We start from the raw sequence: 12,421 nt of genomic DNA, 5'->3' as shown, positions 1-12,421 counted from the left end.
GAAGCACCTCTCATGAATGTTTCCATTGCTGCTACACATGCTTTGGCGTTCAAATCCAGGAAGCTTTGGCTTTGATATACTTGAACAATGTTTACAAACACCCATCAGGAAGCAATCCAAAGATTCAATCAAGGCTTCTTCGTCCGATTTATGTGGCTTGATGTAGGTCACTGGAAATTCCAAATCAGAAGTAAAGCAAGCAGCAATGCATCATCGTTCTCCCTCTGTGCACAAGCTCATAAAATTGCATAAGTGAATCAGATGTGGTGGCACCGGTTGACCAGACAATGAAGGTGCAGCCAGCCTACACAGTATTGCTTGCTCCCTCATAATTCGGTCCCCTATCCTCCATCCAGCAATACCCCCAAAGCAAGTGTCCAAGATGTGCCCACAGCAGCACAAGTTTTTTTTTTTAAATTCCTTCATAGGATGTGGGTTTCCCTGGCTAGGCCAGCATTTATTGCCCATCCTTAATTGCCCTTGTTCAGAAGGTATTTAAGAGTAAACCACATTGCTGTGGGTCTGGAGTCGCATGTAGTTCAGGCCAGGTAAAGACGGCATGTTTCCTTCCCTAAAGGGCATTGGTGAACCAGATGGGTTTTTACAACAATTGGCAATGTTTCATGGTCATCATCAGACTTTTAATTCCAGATTTTTATTGAATTCAAATTTCACCATCTACCATGATGGGATTCAAATCTGGGCCCCCAGAGCATTACCCTGGGTCTCTGGAATATTAGTCTTCATTGAGAACATACCAATTGTTCGAGCCCCATTCCTGATGCAAGATGTGATGGCAAGGTCGTGAGTGGAGCTCACCAGCATCCACTCCACTGCACTTATGCTGGCAGGGACATGGCCAAATGACCAGTGACCCTGAGATTTGGTGCAATTATGCAGTATTTCGAGTCTGCCATAACTCTATTTATAATGGAAATTAAAGATTATTCTGGAAGGGTTACCCTGCTACCCAGTTAGGTAATAAAATCTTTTAACATTAAATTCATTTGGAATTTTTGACTCTTATCTTTTTTTAAAAAATCAATATATGGCTCAGAGGAAGGAGCCATGAAGTCCGATAACATATGCACAGGAAATGGAGTAGCGCTAGCTCATGGACAACCAATGAAAAATCACAAGTTTAATTCCAGGTTGATTTTTATTGATAAATACAGGCTGGCAGATACTGGGCCCAAAACACTGACTGTTACATCAGAGGGAACCAGGAGGCAGCTTAGGAGGCTGACTGGTCTTTGCTGAAGCGGCAGAATGGCTCTTGTGAGCTAAAGTAGCCTCTGGTGCAGACATTGTCTGGTCGAATCCCCGTGTTTGAGCTGTTAAAGACATAAAGGTTTCAAAGGATGTTATTTTATTAAGATGGAGACAAACTCCATGCTCCCTGACTTTGCTCTAAAGCTTATTGCAGCAGTCTGCCCTTGCCTGGGCAGAGGTTTGCACCACATGACTTTCTTTCCCTCCTGACTCTGCTGCGGCATTCATCGCAGCGATGGAAGTCCACTAGCAAAGCATAGGGCCCTCTAACCCTGAATAGCTTCCAATAACACTGAGAATGCTGTGATAACAGCTGTTCCTACTTAGCAGCCTCTGGCTTTCTCACACTCTTCAGCCCCAACTTGATAGAGCTGAAAAGCACAAGAAAATTGAAACTAATTTTCAAATAAAATCCTTGCTCAGCCAAGTACTCTTTCCAGCCGCATATTAAAAGTGGGAGACATAGCACGCTCACAGGCTTCAAGCATAGTTTTGATTTATTAACAATCTGTGATCCTTATTCTACTGGCAGTCTAATGGATGCTTCGAACAGCATGCTGTTCAAGGCTGCTACCATGTTGTTCGCTTTCTTCAGCGATGTAGGCTTGCTCTGTTATCAGTCCCTGCTGTTTCACAATTGTCCTTAGTTTCCGTGGAGATAGAATCTGCAGGCAGCTGCTCCCCTTCAACACTCACTTGACAAATTCTACCACCGTCTTGGAAATATTTCTATCAACCTCTTCCCGCAGTGAAAGTCACAGGGCCATAGGCGGGCTCCATTATATTGATTTCCTCCTTTTCTTTGCCAATGTTCTTCACTCATCTGAGGACAGGCCTAAACTTCCTAAGCAGTGTTATTGCGATGGCAACAGGAATGCATTTTGAATTTTTTAAAAAGGCAGGAATTTCAAGGCACGGCAGCTTTCTGAAATTAAGTTAACTGAAAAAAATGCAAGTAAAATAACAAAATCAAATCAAAATGGCAGAATTTCAGGGAATTGAACAACATTCCACATGGCCTCCACAGAGAAGGTCCTCAGTGAGATGGGCCAGGATTTTCCCCTCGGCGATTTGGGGGCGGGGCCTGCACACCATCCGAGGGCAAAATTCTGCCCATGGTAGAAGCACATGTGGCTTACTCAAGAGTCACCCAGAAACATGAGGGAGCAGTATTGAACAAGGGGATTATATTTTGCACTAGGGCCTTACTTAAATAGGACAGAAGTTCTCCCCTTTTTAAAAAAAAGCAGCATCGTTAAAACATTTGTGGTGGGCTGGTAGGCCCAAACTAATGCTAAACAAAAGTGGGGACGAGAAACAAAACGCTAAGGTTGGGGTCCATCAAAATAAAAATGCCATGCAGTGCCTACTATTCATAGAAAACCACTTGTATAGTAAAATAGGCCAGGGAATACATACAAGTATCTCCCATTAAAAAGCAACATCACCAGAATTTCAGGAGAGTTTGGCCTTATCTGAACTGAGTTTTTAGAAAAAATAGGTATTAGAAAACAGTGTAACCATACAAGGCCAGACTGTGTGAAAGTGAAAGAACAATGGCCTCTGGTGTCACTGAAGGAAATACAAGAACAATGATGAAAGTTATTCATCCCGTATTTTTCAACGTGGACTGTTATCCATAAGATGAACCCAACATTACTGCTCTCAAAAGGTGCTTGGTACGTTTGAAAACATGTCTACATCTAACTTTGTACAGATCACAGGTGGGGCAATGTTTTGAACTTGCTGAAATTTTGGAAACTACATTGCCAAAAGGATGTTATTGCATTGATGCGAGTTCAGAAAAACGTGGTGACTCCAGGAGATTGGACTGTGCATATGCAGAGAAGCTGAAAGAAACAAACATTTGAGGGGCATTACGGAAAAGAAAATTGAGAAGCGACGTTATGCAAATAAGATAATGTTGATGCGAGTTGGATATTTAATATTGATTGTGAACACAGAACTAGAAGACATTTGTGCAAAGTCAAGATACCTCAATTATGAATTGACCAGATCATGGGCTGGATTTTACAGGGGGACAGATTCCATCCACTGCGTGGTCAGCCCACCCACACGAGACCTGGCTGCTTTGCAGTGATATAATACTGGGGGCAGCCTTAATTGAGTCAGAATGGGACTTTCCTCTCAACAACCTGGGAGGAAGTCCTGCCCTAGACAGCTGCCAGCTCATCTGATTGGCTGGCAGCTCTGTAGTCCCAGCAGCGCCAGAATTGAGTAGCGGTCATTGGAGCTACAAGCAATCCCTGAAGAAGTGTCATGGATCCAGGCTTCAGGTATTTTGGATGGGCCTGCTTGGAAGACTGCTCAGAGTGAGGATAGGAGGTGGGAAGGGCTGAGTTTGAGAGGCTGGAGGGTGGTAAGGCTTGAAAGGGAGGTAGGATCTTGGGGTGGGTATGGCTACAATGGGTTCAGGGCAACCCCCAAAAGAGGTACACCTCCTTCCTGCAAAACAGCAGCCCGTGCACTGAAAGCCTGCTTTGCCTCCACCTTCCCCTGCTGCATTAATTGGTCACTTAGGCCTCAATAAGTCCAAGGGTGGGCAGGCTGCCTGATGCCCTCCTTACCCACTGTAATATGGGAGAAAGGCCAGGGGTGGGTGCAAAGGTGGTGGGCAGGCCACCCGTTTTACTTAACCAGTCTCCCCTGTCTTCAAATATGCCAGTGGGAGCAGGGGAGGGGGGCCATAAAATCCAGCCCCATTAGTCAATCAACTTGCAAAAAGGTTGATAAGGAGTTTTCAACTTTTTTTCTAAGCATTCCTTTCTTGTGTTTCCTTAATTAAGTGGAAGGCACCACAGGGCATTGTTATTTTGATTTCACACAACATATTCATCCCTGTAACATCCAATCTTCTTCCTAAATATTGTTACGAATGAGATTGAATATTACAGAAATAAGTTAACCTCATTGCCATAAGGTTTGACTTGCTTGTTTCAGTTAATTAAAAAGTAGAGAGTTTTTTTTTAACCAGATCAAAGTAGTTTGTTTGATTGTTTGGCGATGGATTTGTTGATTTGTGTTCGTATCTCTATAGACTGGCTTGTGTAATAGTCTGTGCAACATCGTGAGGTTCCAGTGATGAAGATGGGCTTGAGAAGTAAGGGCTCTTCTACTGGAGCTGAGATGATTAAGTGTGATAAGGTAGTGGTCTCCAAGATTCTGAAGCATTGTAATGTTTATACTGACTAATGACATTTTAATGAAGAGACATAAATTGAAGAAAATCACAAGAACAAAAGGGGAGGTCAGAAAAATGTTCTTCATAAAATATGGTCAGAAAGTAGAATTCTCTGCCATAAGCCTTTGATGAAACAGACAATAGTTTTCTTTCAAAAAGAAGTCAAGCCCCTTTAATAATTTTCAAGACTAAATCCCCTTTAAATAATATGCAGAACAAGCAGGTAAGTGAGATTAAAAACAATGGTTTAAGCAGAGATGAATACCAACACAGATGTTGTTGAACCAAAGGGCTTGTTTCTGTACTATAACAGTCTATGGGGAGAATTTTCTCCCCGTCGTGCAAGCTAGATGGGAGTGGGCGCTGGTGGACGTGCAGCCGATCGCTGTCAGCGATCGGCCGCACACCGCCATTTTACGTGGGCAGACCAATTAAGTCCTGCCCAGTGTGACACGCATCCGGAAGTGCTCAGCGCTCCCTGTGCAGGTGGGGGAGAGGAGGGAGAGTCAGGGCATATGCTCTTTCACGGAAGCGCGCAAAAGAGCGCAGAAATCTCTCTGAGGCACAGCTGCCTCAGGGAGTTTAATTTCATTGTGAAAAACTGAAAAAAAAATGTTTTTTTAATTATTCGGACATGTCCCCTCATGTGACAGTGTCATATGAGCTGGGACATGTCTATGAATTTGATTAAAATTTTTAATTAAAGTTATAAAACCTTCATGAAACCTCATCCTACCCGTGGATGGGTTCCATGAAAAATGCGAAGACGTCTGGGCTCTTCGCCTGCCCGCCAACCTTAAGGTTGGACGGGCAGCCCTGTTAATGAGCTCAATTGGTATTTGAATGGCCTTAACAGGCCTTTGGCAGTTCGGTGGGCATGCAGCCGACTCCGGTGCGCACCCGCCGAACTGAAGTTCGGAATGACGCGCGGTGATGTCGGGATGCATGCCCGACGTTACCGCACGTCATTTTACACGTCAGCGAGCGGGGCCCGCCCCAGCACGCCAACCTGAAGTTTCAGGCCTATGATTCTGCTGAAAAAGGAGACATGCTATCAAAGCTTTTGTCTTGCACTCAGCAGGATATCTTGCAAGAAATTACCAACTGTAATGGGAGAACAACAATATGTACTGCATGACAAGAGAGTGCTGATTGGAAAACAAGTGGACTCTGATTGGTGGAGGTGTTGCCATGGAGAATGCAGCATGAAACAGTTAACTGCCCAGTTTTGGTCAAATTCAAACTGGACAGGTTGACTCTGATTGGTTAAGGCATTGCCCTAGGGAATGAACCAGGGAATAACTGTTCCCTAAGAGGACACGTTCCTACTGGCTCACTTACACATGCTAGAAGCCACATATATTTGCACATAGGGCCCTGTCCTTTGCAGACAAAAGGAACAAGTCCACAATTTGTGCCTTTTCATTTCCAGTATTATATTAGTAAACAGTACATTCCAGATTACTGTGTCGACATACATCTTAAAGTGAACATTGATCTGCAGTATTGTTGGTTGGCCTCACAGTGTGATCGAGAAAAGTAGGGGAGCTAGGTGGTCAGGGCTGTGGAGCCTGGAGATCAGAGACAGGAGTGAGATTTTGGGACAAGTAGCAGCAGCAATTAAGGTAAATACTCACCCTTTTTATCATCCTGTGCTGCCGGTTTTCCTGGAGGCAATCAGCACTGGTGCTGGCTGCCTCAGGAACAAGCCAAATTTGCAAGAGGGAACAGAAGCAGATGTTGGGATCCTTATTTGCCTCTGCTGATGGCCTAACAATTGCTTCAAATGTGGTTAAAGGCCACTTCTTATTTGTCCCTTACCAAAACGGAGTCCAGCACACCTAGCACCATAATTGTCTACAACAGTGCAGGTGCCACTTTGGACACAAAACAGCACTGATGGCACCAAAAACTTGGGCATGGCAGAGGAAAATTTTTAGCCCTTTGTGCTTCAAAAGCTAATTATTGTTTGATGCATGAGGACACAATGTAATAAGACACTATAGAAATCTAATCTTATATGACATCCAGGCAACAAATTCTGCTTCTCAGGCACTCAGCTTCTCTGCCAGTGCAGAATATATAAAAGGTTCAGTTTCCAAATGTTGAATTTGAGCTCTGTTGACAGGAGCTACTTTTACACCGCTTAGTGATAAGGTGGTTTTCTATAAATCTAACCCAAATGGTAACAAATAATAAAGACTTCATGAACCTCAAGTGTTTCTATACTGGGAGCACTGATGTCTCACTGGCAGCAAACAGGTGACCAGATTGAAATTCCGGAGTTTTGAGGGTGGGGGAAAGTTTTTGAAAAGCTTTCCCTGAAATGACTAAATTAGCAGGATGGAGTCCACAACAAGGAAACATTAGGTGATTGTGGAAAGTGCTTGTTCTACACTTTCTCATGTTGTTTACTTCAAAGAATTCAATACTTGGACAAATTACCACCACATCCTTCAATGGTTGTCTGTCCTCACTGAAGTAAATTCCATTAGAGTAACGGAATTCACACTTTCAACAAATGGTTTAAGTTTACAATGATTTCTCTCAGTATTAAGTACATTTACAACCATCACAGCTGCGTTATTTATGTTCAGCTTTCACTTCTGTTTTTTTTTAGGAGCTGCTAATAGATTTGCTGAACTCTATTCTGCTCATTCTTTTTACACAATTGAGCTCATTGCTTTCAACCTCAGTGTCAGAGGCTGAACACAGCCTCTACACAATAGGCATTTTTCACGATAATGCTGTTAATTGTGTGTATATGCTTTTTTTAAAAAATGTTGTAACTATACTGAGGGCACAGGTATGCCTCTTTTCTAATGAAATCATACAAGTATTCCTTTGATGCCAACTTTTTATCTTGCTGCTGCTCACACACAATCAATTCACATCTTCATTTCTTACAGTTATGTTTCTGAATTTTTCATAATGTTCCCATAGAAAGCATTCAGAAAAGTGTTATACTGAAATGTCGGCACTTTTTCCAAAACAAAATGCTTGCACATCAGTTTATTGGGAAGAGCTGAAGGATGGATAAAACACTCAGCAGCTAAACATTGAAGTCTTTTCTCCCAAAGGCAAAACATAATACGGCTGTCTCAGTCATGAATGAACATCTCACTCCCATTGTGTATGAAATTCCAGATCCCAGGCAGTCAGCCAGAATAGTCTGGTATAGGTCTTTCCCTCTGATTGTGAAAACAATGAGATAAAAAATACACAGGGACAGAATGACATACAATACAAAGCCAGGTGTTTAACCAGAAAGCTGCTAAGGAAAGCTTTTGCTCTGGTTCAGCTGGAATGCAGGAGAGTAGCTGGAAGTTATTTCATTTCACATCAATCAAGATGCCCCCTCCTGATGAAAGGGGTTATGTATGTAATTTTTTATTAGCACACAAAGACAGTTGTACTGATTGTATCAAGTGATTCTGAACTGCTACTCTTGTTACGAAAGTATAATAATTTTCATAATATTATTCTGGTTTATTGCAAAGTAGGTTTATGGGTGTGAGTGTAGATGGTTCTATCTGTGTGATTTAATTACATTTGGAGTCAGGTAGACTGCAAGCTTGAAATTATCAAAAGAAGTTAGGTGTAGAAACGTACTTGAAATGCTAATGCATAAACATGGATGAGGTCTTAGCATGTAAGGTGCGAAGGGAATTTGCATTTTTAGATAAGTGAAGGGGTTGTTTGGATTTCAAAGGGATGTTAGGATGTTTACAACTAGCCAGATAAGCAAGGCTAAGCAGTGTGTTTATTTTTCCCAAAGGTTACTGACAATATTGGCAACATGAAAGATTTTTACATGATGGGAAAAGTGAAGTTCCAAAGACATATCGAACAATGGCACTTGCATATTAAAGAGACAGAAACATATATAAAGGAGAATAAAAGGCTATGTTGGAGGGGGGTGCTGCATATAAGATCTAACAAGAGTGTGTCAAATAGCCTTTGGGAAGCCTCCAGCCATTTGTGCATAAGTCTGCTGTGTCCAGTAACTGAAGTTGGAGACAAGCTTTTGGAATTCCGCTGTCAAGTGGGTACTGTGGTAACTTGCTAGCTTGTTTTTTATTAATTTAAAATCTATTTTGGACTGTTGCCTTAAAGGAAGTGTGTAATTGGGGGTCAGGTTAATTAGGAATTTTAGGATTTGTTATATTAGTAAGTAATTGTAGTCTTATGTATGTGCTTGAAATAATTTCTTTTGTTAATTAATATTTTAATTTAACTTTTTAAGTCTCTAAAGGTCTTAGTGGAATTATTGCTTTTGAATTCAGTGCACACATCTTTTCATAATAAATACAAATTGCAAAACTGTTGTGATAGTGTGGCCAAGTTTCCATTGTGGATTTGGTCCACCTGGCACATACCATCTGCCATGTCATAACAATCTGTATGTTCACTAACTGAAGTAATTGAACAATAGATACCTGGTCTTGTCCTACCAAGTATTACATGAGTGGGCCTTCAAGAAGTTTGAAGAGCAGCACAAGAGAAAGACACTACATCCAGTACAAATCACAAAGGGATCTTATTTATCCCACTGGACTGCACTACCGTATAGTTAGATATTGGACAATATAGATACACACCTGAACATTAGACTGTTTACTGGAGAGACCCCTGCATCATAGTACCTGAGAGAATATCTAAGACAAGTTCTCAATTTGTAACATCTGCCATCTGTGCTTCTACTTCAAAAATACTTTCTACAAAAAGAGATTTGTCAACTAGCATTAAAAGAATATGGAGCAACAACTATCATGGAACGGGAACATCACAGTACTCCTGTTCCTGTTGGATTATTTTTTCCTCATTCTGATGCTTTTCTGCCTAATTTGAAGCCATGACTGGCTCATGGTTGATCTTTGCCTTTTTGCATGCCTGGCTGAACATAGGAACAGGAGTAGACCTGTCATCCCTGTGAGCTAGTCAGATCATATATGGTCTGTGCATTAACTTCATTTACACATCTTAGCTCCATGTTCCTTGAGACCCTTAACCAATAAAAATCGATTGATTGAGATGATCTTGGTATAGTATATGGTATTTCATACATCTTTACAACATTTAAAAGCTTACTTGTAGTCTGTAAAACAGTTTAACTATCTACTTGTGAAAGTACTGTAGTTAACTTGGTTGAATTCTTGACCTATACCTGGGGATTCTCTTGTTGCAAATTCTGATGAGAGTCCTAAACAAGATGTAAACAATACAGATAGATGGCCTTCCTAAAATGTTTTGTTGTAATTCCGAGTAATAAACCTGAAAACAGAATTCTAAAACATTGTTTCCTTCCTGTGGACATCACTTACAAATTATTTCATTGCCAGCATTTCACTGGTCATTTTACACAAACTGGACCAATGGCAAAACATATTTCTTTCGCAAAAAAGAATCTATCATTGCTGCTTGTTGTCAAAACTCTTGAAATGAATAGTCCAGAATGCTTCTTAAACCAATTTATCCTCCTTCAGTTACCAAATTTCTAATTTAAAGACAATAGTTGCAAATCAAAAAACCTTCAGCTGTAATGCTGTTTGTGTAAACAGCTGTCATATGAAGGTTCTGGCTTTAACACTGTTATATTTAGCTGCTGCTCAAAAATGAAGGTTTTTCACTTCATCTGCCAAGAATCCAACAAAGTAAACTACAACTACAACTACAACTAATGAGGTGTAAAGCAGGCAGTATTGTTTCAGGGGATTAAATAGACTCCACCAGGGAATGGCAAGACTTGGGTCTGAGCCCAAAATTCCCCACGCAGTTCATGTCTGAGCTCAACTGTGTTGTGATGCGAAGAGACCAACATATCCCATGGAGAGAAAGCAGAGAATCAATTACCACAAGCTACTCTGTGTATCGTCAAGGGTTTAGGCATGGAATGTTATTGGCAGAGATCTTGGAGTAAACCGTCAGCCAGGGAAACAAAGGAAAAGTTGCAGCGAAGACCATTGCGTCAAAATCAAAAATCAATAAAGCATCTGCCGGGCATAATGCAGTATTAAAACTTCAAACAGCAAAATTAACCATTCGTTAAAGCCTTTACACAGTTTCAGTTTTGAAAACTGAATGCATTTAAAAAAACAAATTGATTGATGTCTAAGTGCTTACAACAAGCAAGAGTTTTGCATTAGTTCACACAAATAAGTGCTACAGAACATATCTTTCATCTAACTGTTTTAATGATGAGTAGCAGCAACTGCAGGAGTAATTCTTAGCTAGCTCATCCCATAAACAGATGGCATCATACCTCATTTTCAAATTGCCTTGCTGTGGTTGGCCATCATAGATGGATAAAATATCAAAGTCTTCTTCTAAAGCGAAGATCTGAAATATTAGCTGTATCCTGTTCCGTTCTCCAGTAACGATAATCCAGGTGCAGTTCGCATAATTTGGATAACCATAAGGAAATCCAGGGCTTTCTATTGTGCCATTTGGTCCTTGAACTAATCCACCACAGGGCTGATCTGTAATGAAAACAACAATGTGTGGTTAAATAAAACTTTTATCAACAGGCTTTGCATTCAAAACAAGTATTGCATAAAGGCAATCAATCTTCTCATTTAACGCTGAGGTGACAGCGATTAACGAAAAGCAATTTTTCCAAAGAGATCTGCCACAATGGTTCTGCTATCTGATCTGTTTCACACATCCGGAATGAGCTTATTTCATTGTGATATGAAACTAGGTTGAGCATCTGAATTTAACACTGTAATGCTCTGCTTCTTGAGTATTCCCTCTTTATTCAGCTGATCACAGATACCATTTCTTACAGTTCAGCAAATGGGACAAACTGTTCATTCCAAATATGCTCATTTTCATAAAGCAACTTGGTGACTAATAACGGAAGGGCGCTTCAGAAGTTAAGGTCAAGTGAGGCATTTCAAAGCTATTGAACAGCTCATCATTCATCATTCAATGTTGGTAGGTTTTGAGCTGGTCAAAGTTTGAAAAGGACAAAGCCTTAGTGTAGAAAGGGTGGATCATTGTGGCACTGTAGCATAGCACAAGGTCTTTCCAGCTCCAGAATGTGGAGAAACTCTGGGAATGACGGGTGCAGGAAAGGCAAATATTGACGCTGATGCAGTACAGAGTGTTTGTGGCCAATTTACATTGTGGAAAATCATTGTTAATGAGGTGTTAAGAGCCTATAAACCAGGCCTTTATTGCCCGGTTAACCCCAACTATCAGTGATGTGACTTTCACAGGGCCTACTGCTGAAGGGGCAAAATGCTCGACTGGAACATGCATTAGGTCCTCCTTCCAATGGAAATCAGGGGCTTAGTGATGTAGTTAAGACCCTCATTGCAATTTCAAAGGACAGGTGGGAAGAGCTTGTGACACGTGTCCAAGTTTACTGGTGTTGTCCACGAGGTATATTACAATTGTATTAAGCCGAATAAGCATCCTCTGAAGAAGCATGTTGTTTCACATTTGCAATTTCAATAAAGATTGATTTGACCCTGGGACAGCCAAACATCCTGTGGAATTCACATTTTACTTCTATTTGTTGTGGAGGAGGATAGTAGATATAGTAAAAAGTAAAAAACTGCGGATGCTGGAAATCCAAAACAAAAACAAAAATACCTGGAAATATCTGTATGACTCTGTTGAAGAGTCATACGGACTCGAAACGTTAACTGTGTTCCTCTCCGCAGATGCTGTCAGACCTGCTGAGTTTTTCCAGGTATAGTAGATATAGTAACTTTTTCATTGAATAGTCAAGGTGACAAACTAAGGTCTTTCGTGCAGGATACCAAGATTATAAAATGTAAAGAATTGAGGTAAATCAGAAAGGAGAGATTATATCGTTAAATCATAGGGCCTTACAACACAGAAGGCAACCATTCAGTCCATCATGGTTGTGCCAACTCTTTGAAAAAGCTATCCAATTAGTCCCACCCACCTGCTTTTTTTCATAGCCCAACAATTTTT

At 41.0% G+C, this 12,421-nt stretch overlaps 1 protein-coding gene across 1 annotated transcript in view; it reads right to left on the bottom strand.

Annotated features, from left to right (window-relative positions):
• The window catches only part of LOC144680673 (CUB and sushi domain-containing protein 1-like), a 2,611,816-nt gene that overhangs the window by 2,288,342 nt on the left and 311,053 nt on the right, over positions 1-12,421 (bottom strand). Inside the window, exon 2 of the mRNA XM_078541910.1 lies at positions 10,737-10,953. Coding sequence (XP_078398036.1) covers positions 10,737-10,953 — 217 coding nt within the window. The remainder of the gene's footprint in view (positions 1-10,736; positions 10,954-12,421) is intronic.

Source organism: Cetorhinus maximus, chromosome 5 (assembly GCF_964194155.1).
Source record: "Cetorhinus maximus chromosome 5, sCetMax3.hap1.1, whole genome shotgun sequence".
Classification (NCBI taxonomy): Eukaryota; Metazoa; Chordata; class Chondrichthyes; order Lamniformes; family Cetorhinidae; genus Cetorhinus; species Cetorhinus maximus.
The sequence above is the reverse complement of the archived record's forward strand: the minus strand, read 5'-3'. Positions and strand labels throughout refer to the sequence as shown.